At 37.6% G+C, this 16,560-nt stretch overlaps 1 protein-coding gene across 1 annotated transcript; it reads right to left on the minus strand.

Annotated features, from left to right (window-relative positions):
- Positions 1 to 58: 58 nt before the first annotated feature.
- On the minus strand, positions 59 to 15,726 carry GPATCH1 (G-patch domain containing 1). Its single transcript, XM_080365069.1, has 20 exons — positions 15,595 to 15,726; positions 14,450 to 14,584; positions 14,079 to 14,164; positions 13,488 to 13,648; positions 13,039 to 13,136; positions 12,816 to 12,874; positions 12,239 to 12,484; positions 11,332 to 11,479; positions 10,687 to 10,766; positions 9,421 to 9,625; positions 8,481 to 8,768; positions 6,531 to 6,712; positions 6,153 to 6,280; positions 5,746 to 5,879; positions 5,244 to 5,413; positions 4,337 to 4,541; positions 3,158 to 3,268; positions 2,561 to 2,685; positions 1,884 to 2,029; positions 59 to 639 (listed from the first exon to the last, which is right to left on the minus strand). The coding sequence occupies exons 1-20, from the start codon at positions 15,674 to 15,676 to the stop codon at positions 618 to 620; spliced, it is 2,811 nt and encodes a 936-aa protein (XP_080221195.1). The 5' UTR covers positions 15,677 to 15,726; the 3' UTR covers positions 59 to 617.
- Positions 15,727 to 16,560: the final 834 nt, after the last annotated feature.

Here is a 16,560-nt window from a genome sequence, read left to right on the forward strand (position 1 = left end):
CATTGTAAGGCAGATTATAATTACAGTACTAATCTTTATAGCACATTAGCCTTAATAATTTGTGTCAAAATGACAGTTTATTGGTTTAGATCTTCCAAATAATATATACATTTAGGAAATGTAAAAATTACTCCCACAAGTACAGCCAAATACTGCAAATATTGCAAAACTGCAATGTAAAATCCTGCATTACACTTATTTAAAATACCTGTACTCAATACAAATTTTACATTGCTTTAGTTTTTAACTTCCAAATTTAATTCAGACTGAAATGTACTCTCCAGCATTTTAGAGGTCCTAGGCAATTACTTACTATACAAAAATTCTTTGCAATACTTCAGTTTAGTAAAATATCTTGTTTCATGTTAATTAAAACAGAGCCTGCAGTATTTCAGATGACGCTGTCCAGAAAGGGGTCTTTTCAGCATTCCATAATCCATACACTTTGAGCATACGAAGCACCACAAAATAAGCATATGCATATTTACTTTCCAACAAATTCAATATGAATACAGTATCTACAATGCTTCGAAGTATACATGATTGATCTACCATCACAGAGGAGATCAAAAATTTGAGATCAAGTCACACAGCACTGAAGAAAGCAAGCAACCTCTTCAATACTGAAGTTGTTTTAATCTGAAAGTGAAAAAGAAAAAAAAGCAGTCAGACTGAACAGTAACATTAAACCATTAAGAACATTTAATTACTTGAGCAGTTTCTTTAACCTTAGTTTAACAGATTCGAGTTAATGTAAGTTAAAAAAAACCTCGCATTTTCTCAGTGGTATGAAGAGACATGCAAATACAAAGACTTACAAAGTAACTGCTTGTACTAACTGTTTTGTGCAAAATGCATAAAAACATATTTTAGTTATTTAGAAATCAAAGGAGAAGTAGTTTGTTTCTTTAGTAAGAAAACACCAATACGTAACTGAAGCTCAATTCCAAAGGAACAGAAGGCAGAGTCCTTTCAAATGCCAGCCCTTCCACTGGTACACATCCATTCCACTAAACACCTTGACCCCAATCATTTTGCCAGGAGGCCAGCTGCATGTGGTATTTCAACAAATACCTTGAGACCATTCCTTCAGCTAACAAGAGACACTAAACAGAAGCCCAGCACCATGACTGTTCCACATGGGATGCACTTAAAGTTGACTATGTTCTGAACTAGAGACAGTTACTTTTGTTTGTATTGTACTTCAAGTGTGTGAGCAAAATGAAACTGCAAATCATTGTTTTTCAATTTTACCATTTCTGTTGGCACTGTGTTCAAGTCTCTAGTTTATAAAAATGTAACAGCACAGTCTAAATTTAGTAGACCTGTACATGACTCATGCATTGTTTTGCTTGCTTCACTGCTCCCTACTCAAACACAGAATTATCTTAAGCATCAATGCCACACAATTAATCTATCTGAATTTAATCTTTCACTGATTACCACCAAACCCAAGCAGACTCAAAACATTCTGAAGCAGACAATGTTACTTCCAGTGTTTCTACGTAAAGCGAAGTAGACAAAGTCACGGAAATATGAATCACCACCTGCACCTGTTCAGTTTTTAATTCCCATTCAAAATACCTTCCAAAAATACCATTCACCTTTAACCATAACCTCCACTAACTAGCAGAGTTGTGGATTTAGTGCCCTTTACCTTAAGAGGCTTCTATCCTAAAATTAATTACCCTCTAGATTAAGATGATAATATTTGTAATCTTTCCTCACTTTATTCAAAAAAACTGAGCAGTGTTTTGTATTCATAAAGAGACCAGCTGAACCGTACTTGCTGCCAATAGGTTCACTTGAATCACAAGTCATAAATTGAGGTTTTGATTATTCGCTGCAAAATTTCTAAGTGTTTAAGTAAACTTCCTGTTTACCTTCTTAGAAGTTCCTTGGGTGACAAGCCTGTGGTATCTATATCACTAAGGCTGTCACTGCTATCTGAAGTGTCTGAGCTGCTGTCTTTTTCTGATTTTTTATTCTTGTGTTTGCCTTTGTTTTTCTGTTTCTTATGTTTCTTTTTCTGTAAAAAGAAGAGAATTAATCCCATATTTCATTGTGAAAGATGGATTTTTCTGAAATGCAAGAACAGCAAAAAGTTGATTTCAACATAGACTCCAAGGTCAACTGAAACAGAACACTTAACAATGACTTTTTTCCACTATTCAGACTGAGCTAAAAAAAAATAAAATACATATACCAAAATCACCCATTTCATCCCAAGCACTCAACTCCTCCAAAACAGAAATTTCATTATTATTAGTAGTAGTATACGAGCCATGAATTATATGCAGTTCCCAGAACATGCCCGACATCTTCAGTATACAACATTAAACTACCTATGATATTGTATCTGTAGTCACATTGTATATATGGAAAAAGCAGCACCCTAGATGGATAACTTACTGTTCTGAAGTTCAGGTTTCAAGACACCTGATAAACGCAGTTGCTTAAGTCCTCCTAGTCCCAATATATCTATTTTCTACAACCTAGCATAAATAGTAAAAAATTTTGACTGGCAGATCAAAGAATCAATAAACTGCTTATTAAATACCTTTTCTTTTTTGTGTTTATGTTCTCTCTTAGTCTTGTGTTTCTCTCTGTTCTTCCTATGTTTTTCTTTTCTACTAGGCCCAGGAAAACTTGCTGGCACCACAGGTTCTTGTTGCCAATTAGGGCCTAAAGCACAAAGCAAACGTGGAATCAAAAAAAAATGACAAAAAAAGGTAATTTTGTTATTAAATTCTGCATTATTTCTAATCTAATAGGATAGTTAAAAAACCCCAAACAACAACTAAGCTTTCAAATGGAAATGAAATGTCCAGAACTCCTAACTGCAATCTTCCTACTGTAATTAAAGGCCTTTGCAATCCGTTATTACATGAAACTACAAGGCTAGTCCTGTATTTTCACTAAATTGTTTTTATTATTGCCTCTATAGAGCTACAACAAAATCTGTATACAGGCAAAGAGGTTCCTGGTAGTGACTCATAGCATGGTAATAAAGCATTTGTTGATGCCAGTTTGACATAATGCAGGCATTTAAGAGCTGAAGTGCCTATTCACAAACATTTTTTAAAGATAAATATAGTATGTCTTACATACAACTTCAATGTACAGAATTTAAACACTAGAAGTCTACAGAACCTACCAGAACAAAAAGCTGGAGGCAACTTTGGTCCAAATTCCTCTGTTGTATCCAGTTCCTGCTTTGAAGCAGGCAACAAAGAAATACCAGGGTCGGTTGTAGCAGTCACATTCTCTATGAAAAGAAACCACAAAAAACTCCCTTTACTTGAAAGGAAAATTAGGTAACACTTTTTCCAAGAAAGTCTGAAAAAGTTAAAGGAGGCTTTCTGGAAACCTCTAACAAAGCAAATTGATCAGCATCCCATATCTCTGTGGACTGCTTTGGCCAACTGGATACTTGACATTCTGAAACATGTCAACATACTGTTTGAGGGTTGTTTTTTTCCTTTTTAATCAAAATTGACCTTTTACACTATACCATTACTAATTAAATTGCTATCAGTACACGTGTTTCCATTAATTTAGTGACACAGTGCTACTTTTCTATTACTTAAAATTAATAAAATACTCCACAAGATGTAGGAAGTTAATAAACACTAAAAGTTAGATGTTAACAGAACCAACTGTGACAGTAAGTGAACAAAGTATTTCCGTTGTAAGCTAAGTATATTGTAACATTTTTTAAATTAATTGCATCCTGAAAATATGGGAACTTTTTTACAGCTCACTTATTAAATTTTACTAGGAAGTAGAATAAAAGATTGGTCTTCTCCCTTTCTTGTGGAGTATTCTGGCATCTTTTATTACTAGAATACAAATAAAATGCACTTTTTGATGTCTCAAAATTATTTCAATATTGTATTTTTCTGGAATGTCAGTATTTCGAGAGTAAATTGAATTATTAAAGAAATGCAAAATATTTATTTCTGAATTTGTCAAATACCCAAATACCCATCACAAGACCGTCATAATTTATCTATCTTACAATTTAACGTAGATATAAACATTTTCCTGTATTTCTCACTGATGTATGCTCTAACATTAGATGTTTTGTTCCTCACTGTTTGACAAACATTCCACAGGGCAGTTTGCTTTTAAACTCTGCGCAAGACACATGGCAACATAAATAATACTGCAACATGCAAAGACTCATTCATGTATTATTCCACATGCCCAGCTCCACCAGCGCCAGATGATCTGCACAAGAGCATACCACTGTCCTAGAAGTCCCAGGGTATTTGTTTCATTAATGATGTTTTTAAGAGGTATTCATAAAAATGAACATCCATGAAGTACTTACCCTGCACATTAGATGAAGAACTGTCCGGTAAATCATCTTGCTTGCTGGTTTCTGAATCTATTACTGAAGTAGTTGGTTGCTGTTCTTCATCACTCTCTTCTTCAGAGGAAGATGATTTTTCATCTGAGGAACTCACAAAAATGGCCTTAAATAAATCCATGGATGGTCTGCTTTCTTCTTCCTGATCCTTATCTTCATCAGCTACCTGCAAAACAGCATCGTAACAAACTGTATTTAAACACTACAGAAACTAACAATCTCTCTCTGATAAGTAATAACTTCAAACATGCTGACATGTATTTACAGAACACTTAAATATCACAATAGCCATGAAATACACAATCTCAGGAACCCCTAATCCAAAACAGTAAAACTCTGAAATACTGCTAAACTTAAGTCAATATCCTGTAAAGGGTAGCGCAGTTTGTGCCACATAGACAGCCAAAAATAGATCCCCAGGTACTATAAATTGTAATTCATTAATTCAAACTTCAATTATACACTACTAAATTCGAAACAAAAAGGACCATCACCTTTCTCCCCAAAGTATGCACCTTTCTCCATTCTACGCAGAAAAAAAAAAAAAATTCTTGCACCTGCGAGCAAAGTGGATATAAGGGACTGAATTTAACTCCCAGACTGCCAAGCTACATTTTTTCTTCCCTTAAGCTGCTACTTCAAGTATAGCCATACTTGCTGTACTTGCATGCTGCAGATATTTTACATCTCTGAGTTATAACCTCAAAATTCTTCAAAGCACAATCTCACATCTTCGTTTATCCCAAGTTGGCTCTTCTGCTGCAAACTGATCTGTATTAAATCAATTCATGTATTACCCAGCCTTATTTCAGGGTTGCGAAGGCTTACAGATATTCCCCTTTAAGTTCAAACACCGTCATAAACTCACCTCAGCGGGAAGAGTTTCACTCGGCCCAGTTCCACATTCTTCCGTTGCTGGCACTGGTGGCTGCTGCTGAACATCAGCTTTTGATCTAGCAAGACTAATGAACTCGCTGATAGAATCTTTTTTCTCCTTCTCTTTATCTGACACATCCCATCTTGAAGGCTTCTTTGGTTCTAAGAACATCCCAAACATTCAAATCAGTTGCATGCCAAACTATCCTGCATTTCACGGCCTACTTGATTTGAAATTACTCTGCTTCTTCAGTATAGTTAGACATTTTTAAAATCTTTCTAATGAATATCTGACTTATAAAGGTCTTCTAGGTAGAAGAAATTATCATCACGGACTTCAGTTTTTATGCCACTGAATGTATTTTTGATTTATTTGGGGTTTTTTAATAAAAAAAATAATACATCAGGTGGATAAATTCTCCATAACAAAGATATGCTTTTCCTGTACTATTATCTCATTTCTAGCTAAATGAATAAAGTAACAACAAACTTACTGTTGAGACTGTTATTCTGTTGGATTTTTTCATTTGTTGCTTGAGTTACAGATGTGGTGGGCTCAGGCACAGTTAAGAAATTAAACACAGAATACTTGTCTCGTTTCACTTTTGGTAACCCAACAATGGAAGAACTAGAGGGAAATAAAAGAATTTGTTGATTATTGTTCTCAACACAGAAAAGGCTTCAAATTATCTACAACAAGCTGAAACACCTACAGCAGTCCTTAAAATGAATAATATTTTGTGAGAGGTCACCATGTTTAATGAGGCAAATAAAAAATTAGGCAGTTTATATTACCTCTATTATGACACAAGAAGAAAACATCAAGTCAGATTTTCCACAAGCAAATGACAGACTCTAAATTTTCAAAAAGCATTAAAAATATCAGTATCAATCATCTTACTCAGGATATGGATCAGGAACATTAAATCTTTTACACAACAGCTTTTCAGGATGCCATTCAAACTTGTCTCTTGTGAGTTTGCCAAACATCTTCATCTTCACAGCAGTTTCCTTATCATCAATATCATTCTGAAAAAGTCAAACATTTATAGCTGCTAAATAAGTAACAACTTACTGAATTGACTATTACTGTTATAAGACTTAAGAACAGGACAGGAACATAAGTATTTGTAGTTTAGCAAACCACTGCTTTGTATGCAGCAAGTGTTTTGATTCAAAAGTTTACTAAACAAAAGGACAACAAAACACTGACTTCATTTCTACAAAAGAGTTTTAAAGAAAGAATTTTGAAAATCAGGGTTAAGCAACAAGCACACACCTCTTGGTCCCGAGGAACTTCAACTTTGTCAACATCATCTTCATATTTAGCCCGGGTAAACCTGGATGACAGTGTTGAATTTGAGGATTTGTAGAACATTGCTGCACGGAAGAACTCCTCTTGTTCTCTTCCTCGCTCCCATTCTGTCATGTTCGGGTCTAAATAATGCTCCAATGTATCTACTATAAGATAAGGAGAGAAATGCTTAGCAGAGATTACGGCTTACTTCGGTCCGATGCTTTTCAAACAAAAAGACTAATAAGCAAACATCCTTCCAAGTATTTAGTTTAAGGATAGTATTAACCTCAACTGTGTTATTCCCCGATAAGGGGAGGTACTTCTTCAAGACAGCAAGAACAACAGCATTTGCCAAATGCAAAATAAAAATTTTAAATAATTTTACTTGTAATGCTGACTCCTTACTCATCGCCCTCTAAGAGAGGTTCAAAACACCGTATGTATTTAATAGGTGTTTAAAACAACAAGTGTAATCCAAAGCTTTATCAAATAACCAAACAAAGAACAAAAAGGTTAACCAGTGAGTAAGCCTTGCCAGGCTTTGGTAACTTCAAGGGCCTTTCTGGTATATAAAGTGTCCACTGAAATACAGAATTTGGACACAGGTTTTTGTGAAGAACACAGATCCTGTTTGAAGCAAGGGGGTTACATTTGGTCCCAGAAGGAACAAGAAATAACACCAGCCAAGCAAAGACTCATACAAACAGAATCTTAATCATTCAAGTTATTAAAATACTTCTGCATTTTCATCATTATGACTAATGAGGCACTTACAGTCATAAGAGGATACTCACATTTACACAAGGAAAATCCCAGTCCTGAACAGAGGAACTATGGGTTCAAAGCTCAAGTAGTCTGTCTCAAAATGCAATAACCAGAAAAGGCTATTGACCAGGAAATCTCTTTCCATACAGTGAAAAGGATTATTAAAAAAGAAAACTGAAAATAACAAAGCCAGGTTTTCTACCTGAAACTATACCCTTTTCCTCTGCAAAAAGAATTTGCTGGTGCCCTTTCCCTAATAGCCCCTTTGTATTTTACAATTTAAAACAAAAAAAACTTAATTTTTTAAATTTTAAGGCAATCTGGGATTCACCTGCTGCTGATGATCTCCCTAGCCCAAATTTCAGCATTTTATGCCTTACACTAGTATCATAGCATTGGGAAACTCACCACAAGGCATCATAAGTACGTGTTTTAACGCAAGATGCACTGCGTTGTCACTTAATAGCAAAAAACTAAACAAAAAGGAAAGAGACTGAAACAGAATGACAAGAGATGAAGGGAGCTGGGTTTTTTTGGTTTTGAGTAAGAGCTCTGCGTGTATGCTGTGATTTTACAGCCATAAATTCTTCTGAGAAGAACATAAGTGAAAGTGGCAGTTTGAGCATCCAAGGGACACTTAATACAAGCTTTGACAAGCGTGAACTACTTCACTTTAGGACCCTTACCTCCTCTGGAAGTGCAGGATATGGGTTTTCTTTTTATTTTTCCTGTCATTCTACTGTGACCCGATAATCTTTCTGCCTCTACAGGATCTGTCAGGTTTACTCCTCAGAGAGAAACAAGCTAAATGAAAATACTTGTTCCATGAATAGTTCATGATACTGACCAAAGCTGAAGTCTACTTTGGCAAATGGAAGAAGGCAAACCCAGGCAATTAAAAGCATGAAATGTCATGCCTAAAATCGAGCCTTGCTAACACTTAAATTACTGAGTAGTTTTGCTGAAGTCAATAAAGTTACGTTATCAGTAAAAATGTATTTTAACATTGGCCCTTAAAAGAAGTAGAGGGACAAATGTTGTGGAATTCAGGAAGAGAATTCACAGTGAACATAAAATACATCAGGAAAAAAAGGGCAGGGAAAAAAAAAATCAAAAAATACAGTTTCAGAGAAAAATTTAAATGCCAGGCTTAGTATCTTCAGTTACCTTTTTCTCCTTGCTTAAGACTTTTCACAAAACTTTCATATCTCTTTTGTTTTTCTGGATTTCTTGCAAATGGTTTGAAGTCACTAGAACCAGCATTTGCTAACTGTCCCCCCAACAACATTTGCCATTTGCGAGAAGCATCATCTGGGGAGGCTGGCTGGAATCTGCTATTTCGTGACTGCTGAGGCACTACTTTTGCTTTCATTTGTTGTTCAGATGCTCGTTTCACTTCTTTGAGTCTTTCTCTATCTTTCTCAGACAGATATTCCAAAACGGAAGGAGCTGGACCTAAAACCAAAAAAAGCATTAAGAGACATAGAAATGAAAAATTACTAAAACTATTTCTGCCACTTTAGCAGAGGAAAAAAGCCTACCACTACACATACACATTCAAAGAAAATACTCTTAAGCAGCAATAAAAAGTAAAATGGCAGAGATGGCAGACAAAAATTTGGCCACTACTGCATCTTTTATGCTATTTACCACATGTTTACATATTACTTTGTAAAATTTACTATTGTAGATACAAATGTGAAGCACATTTGCAAATTACCTTCAGTGAATTTGCATGTATTTCACTGAAACCCCATTTTCCAGTAAAAAACCTCAACCTCACAGCCTACTATATAACAAAATTCATAACAAGGCCACAAAAAAATTTAAAAAAAAGGGGGGGGGAACCCCCTAAACACCACAACAGAACAATCCCACACCTACATTTTCTTTGTAAAAGATTTAAGTAAATGGAAATACAGGCAGATATGTCAACAATTCATTTGTTGAGATGAAACTGAACAATGGTAAGGGTGTTCTAGCTAAGCCAACTAGATTTAGTATGTTTATATTAGAAAATAAGTGTTCAAGGCTAGACCAAATTTTTACTGTTACATAAACAGAGGACCTGAAACACAAGCAAAGGTGTGGTCACATGTATCAATACCTTTTAGACTAGTCTCTCCTAGTTGTTCCCTCCTCTGAGATGCATTCAAAGCATGCCTGCCTTGCTGCGTCATGTTACTCTCAAGTTTTCCAGTCGATTCCTCTAATGCCTTCTGTAAACGGCTGTTTTCATTTCCAGCTGCTATCACAGGTCGAAAGTAATGGATTGGTCTGTAATTTCGTGGCAGGTCAGGTGGTCGATAAATCTTGAGGGGTGGTGGTAGGGGTGGTGTTATAGAACAAAAAAATCCACCAAGAGATACAACTTTGTATTTAACAATTACAAATGTGCTTCAGAAAAAGTCACCTCAATCTAAAAATTCCTCAATTTATATCTTAGCTGTAGAAAGAGATTCTTTTAGACCCAACCAATAAGTGGCATCATAGTACAAACTTTGGGAACAAACTGTTATACTGTTAATAAGTAAAGATAATGAAAAATAGGAAAACATGCACATCAAGCTGCAGCAAAATTAACAAGAGGCTTAATATGCATTTATTTGAGAAACTGCTCTTGGTATTGCTTAATAATTACATTTTTTTTAAGCAGAAGTTACATGAGTCGATTAATTAATTGGGCTATTGAGTATTTCTGTGCTTACTGTATTTTAACATCTTTCAAAGCCTTTTCCCCCCCCATGTTCTTCATTCAAGCTGTTACTTCAAAGGTTATCCCTGTGTCTCCTATACAATGCAATTTTATATACCACACAAATGTTTAAATGCTTTTCCTTTTTCTTCATTAGAAGGAGGACCATGTCACACAATTATGTTTGCCATTCTAATTTATGCATATATATATATCATACATTATGCAAATCTGAGAACAGGGCTAACAAACTAACTTGTCACCACAACAATGAAGTCAATGAAACACTGGGCCTGATTTTTACAGAAAACCGAATGTTACATCTGAAAGATCTAGAAGCAAAAGATGTATGCTTTTTTTATTATTATTTCAAAGTTAAATCAAACCCTTCCTCCAACTTTATGCCAAGTAACAGTGGACAGTGTGGAAGGCATTTGTTCAAAGCCAGTACATAGGCAAAGTTTAAATAGTAAGACTACATCCAGTAGTCTGACAAATTTTAGGTTTGTACTGAATAGCCTCCAACGCTATAATTTTGCTCATTCAGTGGTCTTTATTGCTGACTAAAACTTTTATTTCTAAGAACATAAAACACACTGAGCAACAGTAAAGTCCATACAGCTCACATGTCAATTTGATGATGTTACTCTTAACACAAAAATACCAGGATCTGCTTACCTTGGTTGGAGTTGATGATTTTGATGCCAGGGAAAAACCATCCAAGATTTTGCCTATATATTTAACTTCTCTTTCAGACTCTACAAAATGACCATACAGTTAGTCAATATTTAAAACATGTAGGTTTGGCAAAAAGCATTTTTTCTGAATATTTTCCATTTTTCAATATATTTCATGGAGCGTAATAGTGGTTCTTTGTCTTCACTGCCTTTCATTTAAAATTAAGGGTTCTAAATTTGGATTAGTATTATACAGCTAAAAAACTATGACCAGAGAGATCGCTGTAGGATGATCAAGGCTAATAGTGAGGCAATAGTATCGCTACCGTGCACATCTAACATCATGAGTGACATGAACTGTGTGCAACTAACATCAGCCAGTGCTCTAGAAATCACTGCAGTATTAATGCACTTAGAAGTTGCACTAAAAATAAACTGGTATCAAGATAAAATATTTCAGAAATCATTTCCAGGTCTGGACACTTCAATACAGAAGGAAGACCAGATGGAAGCTTCAGGTATCAGGGCTAGAAGATACCAGTCTGCTGAAAATTAAAATATTTGGAAAATAGAGACTACACTTATGTGATTTTTTTTCCCGCCATATAAATTATACCAGCTCTTTAGACAGAACTACAGTTCTTACTTTTTTTGGATTTATACTGCTTAGGCGCTGTCCAGCCATACAAGCCATCTCCAGGTTCCTCATCTTTTAGAATTGTATCGTATTTTGACAGTGTTTCAGTTGCATAAATATCATCGTCCTCCTCCTCCAAAGCTCCTACACCAAACGCCTGAAATATTTCAGATAAAAATAATGACAATTCCGAAGTGTAAGAATAATACTTTTGAGTCACATATTAGAATACATCTACACGTGGATCTATCCATCTATACAAGATGTCCAGTATACATATATATACACTGGGAAAAACATACAGCTTCACCAAAAAAGAAAAAAAAAAGATGCTACCAACTAGTGGGGGGGATGTGTGTGAAGAGAAAACCTCACTGAAAACAAAAGCACATATATTCCACTCCCTTGACAGGGAGGGACAGTGAGTTTGGTCTGTACAGGATGAGGACAGCAGCCTAATTCCACAAGGTAACATTTGCTGTCTAAGAGTAGATTAAGTTCTCAAAAGAAAAAAAACAGTAAATTGGCATGAAAATTAAACCAGTATAATTCCCAGAAATATAAATTGACAGTGCTTCTACATAAGAACTACAAATACCATAGAGTACAGGAAAACCTCTGACAGATTCAACAATACTAAAAGTAAAATTGACCAAAAAATGTAAACGAAGAATATATTGAATATTAATTTTCTCTAATCAAAGAAACACAAGAATTTTCTCCACCCAGAGAGAGGTATTCTACAGTTCTCTAACAATATTGATAAACAAAGGTATGTAATAGTTCTAAGGATCTGCCCACATCTTAAGTAAAAAACCAAAACAATCCTCTTTTCAAACCACACTTAAGATTCCACAAAAGAAAAAAAAATTAATTTTATTCCACTAATAATAAAATGCATTAGAAACGTCCTTACCTGACCTGTAATACCTAGTTTTCTTCCTTTATTGTGTCTCAGATCACCAAGTAAATTGCTTGTGTCTTCGGAACCACCTGTGAAAAGATTCAGGTGTTCTCTTCCAGATACACCAAACAAAGCTTGTGAGGGGTCCAAACCCTTGTAGCCAAGTCCATGGACATTCTCTTTTGGTGTCAAATCTACAGGCATTACATCTTTTGGTGCAAACGTCACATTCTCTGGCTGGTACTCATCCTCTTCATCCTTGTACAAAATAAAAGTATATAACAGCAAATATGACTACAACGTTTTTATGTTGAGCTTTTACAGTATTTAGTTAATGTGAGACTAGGCAAATTTGCGTTAAATTATATATGAAAATATGTACGAACTACATCTGCTTAGGTAGCAAAAGAATACATTTAGTTACATTAAAATTTTTCTTCACAATAAACATAGTAACTATAAATACTTCTACCAAAACTTGGAACTGCATATTAAAATACTGTTCAACAACATCAAAGAAGTTGTTTTTTAAGAATGTGTGTTAACACACATTCTTACACAAGGCAACAAACTTTTGTCTGTTTAATACCTCAGAACCCTCAGACAGTCCAGGTGGTAACGCACAACCATATATTTTCACCGCAGGGTCTGTAAAAGACACAGTAGCAGCATATTAAATTACAATTCTTTATTATATAACTCTAAGATTGCAGAAACAGACCAAATAAAAGAAGGTTTTAAAATTAACTTTCTAATAAAATGTATGAATGCTAACTTTCTATTAATGAGTTCAGGAGCTTCACTCAACTTACCAGGTTTCTGCCTGCACGGCTTTCTTTTCACACGCGGTCCGATTCCTTGTCCTTCTTTCCAGCCCATTTTCCGTAACAGTTCAACCCCAACTGTTATTCTAAGAAGAAAACAAAAGGAAAAAAAAGTTACCTCAAACCACATCTTTAGTATTTATTGACAAATAATAGACATATATAAGGTTCAAAATTATGGTTTTATACCCTACTTTAAAATAAAATCTGAGTGTTATCAACATTTGCATATACATTACATCCCAGTTTGTAAATGTTGACCTGGTACAAGTCTGCGGATACAAAACAGAAATCCAGGTGGAGGCCAGTTAGAAAGTCTAACACTGCAGTTTTTCCAGTCTCTTTCATGGATTATTGTGGTCAAACATTACTTTTCTAACCACAACACTTCTAAGCGAAAGGCATTGTTTGGTTACGTTTTATTTAAATTTACTTACTTTGATGGTCCTATTAAATCATCAAATGCAGTGGTTCCTGGAATGGCAGCAACTACTCCTGCAATCTGTCTAGCTTTCTCTTTTATTCTGTCTTTAGCTTTGGATGCAAAATCATCTGTGGTTGTAATATCTTTTGGTGCTATCCCAAATTCACTAAGATCCTGGAAAATACAGACAAAATGGAAAATATAGGTTAAAAATATGTTTCCTTCAAATGCTTGCTTACTGTAATGGTAAAGGTAAGAAAACAGGGTATGACCCTCAATGACTAAATTTTTCAAGCCATTTATACAGTTACTTTTTCAAAAACTGGAATGGTCATATTCTAAACTGCTTCAAAAGTATTTGTATTTTCTGATCAAGTGAATGAGTTGAGTTCGGAGGGGAGAGGGCGAATATTGAAGTTACAGGAGCTTCCTAAGTGAATCTAAAACATCCTATAGGATGTTCCTAGTAGTATAACACAGTATACAATAAGTAATTTAAAAGTTACTTCCATTTTTGCTAAGTTCTTTACAAGATTTAATTGCCTGAAAAACCTGCTGTCATGGCAACTACTTCCAAAATATTTGTATTCCCTTCTAGATTTACCTCTTCATCCATGAAGTCTTCTGGTCCAAGAACGGTTCTGTCTGCTCTCTTCTGCCTTGATGATACAAACGCTGAAGGAGTCCATCCTTTAAAGAAAGTAGATATTTAAGTAAGGTACTGTAAACTGCCACATAATATTGGAAAACAAGTCAAATATTTCAACTTCACACCTTAAAGACACACATCAAGGGAACATTTGTAAAACTGCAGTCCAAAAACTCAAGGGGAAATAACTTCAACAATACTGTTTCAACTATTTACAGTATAATGAATAGCAGGAAAAAAATGCTTAACGACTATTAACTATTAACGACTAACACCAAATTACGGTAATCGATTAACCCTTTCCAGAAGACAGAAAAGTATCCAACCTTCCTTCGTGCCAACAGTGTTAAAGTAACCAGCAGAGAAACCACCAGTAAATGCTCCATGGAAACGCTGATACCGTCCCTTTGCATCTTTAACAGTCTGTTCTTGAAGAGGAACTGGCTTTTTAATTCGTTCGCCTGCAATCAGATAAATCAGAAACTAAGTCACAACACTGCATAAAGAACAGACTCCCCACTTGCTCCAGATGCCATTTCTCCCTTGCAATTAAGAACTGGATCAAACAGTGCAGCCACCCTGAAATGGAAAGCATCAGCAGTTTACATTTATTCCCACCCTACTTTATGTATTTGTTTACACTGCTGTTGTAACCTGCCAAAATAAAAGCATGAAGAGTTCAAACACAAATCCTAAATACTACGAAGTTCTGAGAACACCTTTTTTCCTGTGAAAGGATGTTTTCAGTTTAGTTGCTTTTAGTATGCGATCCTGTCAGGGGTTTGCATCGTTTAACGAATTGTGTTGAGAAGTTACACCACATCCTAAGTGTCCAAAACTGAAACAAAACACAAAAGCTATCGACTTAAACATGAACATCTGCACCTTTTTTGTAATATTTCTATGAATTAAGCAGCACAGACTCAGGAGTCACAGCTGTCCAGCAGTCTTTGGACGATGCCAAGTCTGTCCCACGAAGGCAGGTGTAGGACGTTCACACAGTATAGCCACATACATTTCAGCAGTTATACCTGAATGCTGCTTTTCTTTTTGAGGCTCAGGGGAAGATGAGAAGGACGGGCCCCCAGCTCCAACCCAACAGAGCCAGCACAAACCCTGGGGCGCCCCAGGCCCCCAGTCGCAGTGCTGGGGGGGCCTCTCCTTGCCTCGGGAAGCCTGCCCTCCCCTCACCGGCCGCCTCACCCCGCAGCCCCCCGCCCAGGGCCGCCGCCCCCAGCCCTCCGGCAGGGCTGCCAGGGCTACCCCCACGCCCCACGGCAGCAGGAGGAGGGGGAAGCAGGTCGCGCCGGGCCCACACGCCGCAGCTTTCCCGGAGCCAAGGCCATAAGGAGGCGGACAGCAGCCCCGGGACGCCCCAGCGCCTCACGCCGGGTGCCCTCAGGCCTCCCCGCCCGCGCCGCACGGCGGAAGTACCGAGGGGGAGCAGCCGAGCTCCCCGGAGACCCCTTACCCTCCTGCAGGGGCTGCAGCGCGGTGCCGTAGCTCGCCAGATCCTCCTCCTCGCTGTCACCGGACTCCGCCGCCGCCGCCATCTTGCCGCGACGGCGGCTCACGCACGGCAGCGCTGCGTCACGTGCGGGAGGCGGGGCGCAGCGGCGGGCCTGGCCCCCGAGCGCGGGCGCGGGAACGGGGGCGTCCCTCCGCCGCTCGCCTCAGCCGCCTCCGCTGTGGCAGCGAGGACCCCTCTCGGTCCCCGGCACATCTTCTGCGAGCAGCTTCGGTACAACGGGGCAGGCACGGCCGAGAGCGGAGCCGGTGCCTGTCTCTGCCCCTCCAGCGCGGCCGGCGTCGGTTTAAGAGGTCACAAACCCCGGCACGCTCGGTGGCTCCGGCCGGCCCTTTCGGTCCGCAGAACTCTGAAGAATTATGGAAAATGCTGTCGCGTGCTGCTCCGTATCAATGGTCCGAAACGTTGTTCGGTGTCTTTAAAAAATAATAACGCTAGAAAATGGCAAGGTAATTAAAAAATGATGGCCACCCGCTCGGCTGCCTCAGGACGCGCAACGCACCGGCCGGGCCCGCTCACCAGGCACCTCAGGGCCAGGGCCAGGCCAGCAGAAACGCTGTGAGGCAGACGTTTTATCTAAATCAAGGTGCAAAGCGAACACCACCCTGAATCAATACGACCAAGGGTGGCGTGGATTTAATTGAATTCCAGTTTTTAGCGGACACATGGCGAAATTTGGTAAACCACGTTGTTCTGTGAGCTGTTCAACAAGGACGTGTGCAGGAGGCGGTGCAGATGTCTGCTTGCAAACCTTTGCTAGAAGAGCTTTATACCTTTTACGCTTTCAGGTATCTCTGCACCTCTTTAGGGAGTCTTATGTCATTACAGAAACTTTTACTGCATATATTTTATACAAAGGCCATGTAAGAATAAGGATTCACCTGTAAGACCCAGTGTTCAAAATCAGGA

Source organism: Falco punctatus, assembly GCF_963210335.1.
Source record: "Falco punctatus genome assembly, chromosome: 14".
NCBI lineage: Eukaryota > Metazoa > Chordata > Aves > Falconiformes > Falconidae > Falco > Falco punctatus.

What these genes read in the sequence shown, in the direction of transcription:
- GPATCH1 (XM_080365069.1), bottom strand. Translation starts at nt 15,676, where the DNA reads ATGGCGGCGGCGGCGGAGTCCGGTGACAGCGAGGAGGAGGATCTGGCG. An exon ending in GCTGCAGCCCCTGCAGGAGG is followed by an intron (nt 14,585 to 15,594) that starts GTAAGGGGTCTC and finishes ATCTGATTGCAG; the next exon opens with GCGAACGAATTAAAAAGCCA. An exon ending in AACTAGGTATTACAGGTCAG is followed by an intron (nt 11,480 to 12,238) that starts GTAAGGACGTTT and finishes GAAATATTTCAG; the next exon opens with GCGTTTGGTGTAGGAGCTTT.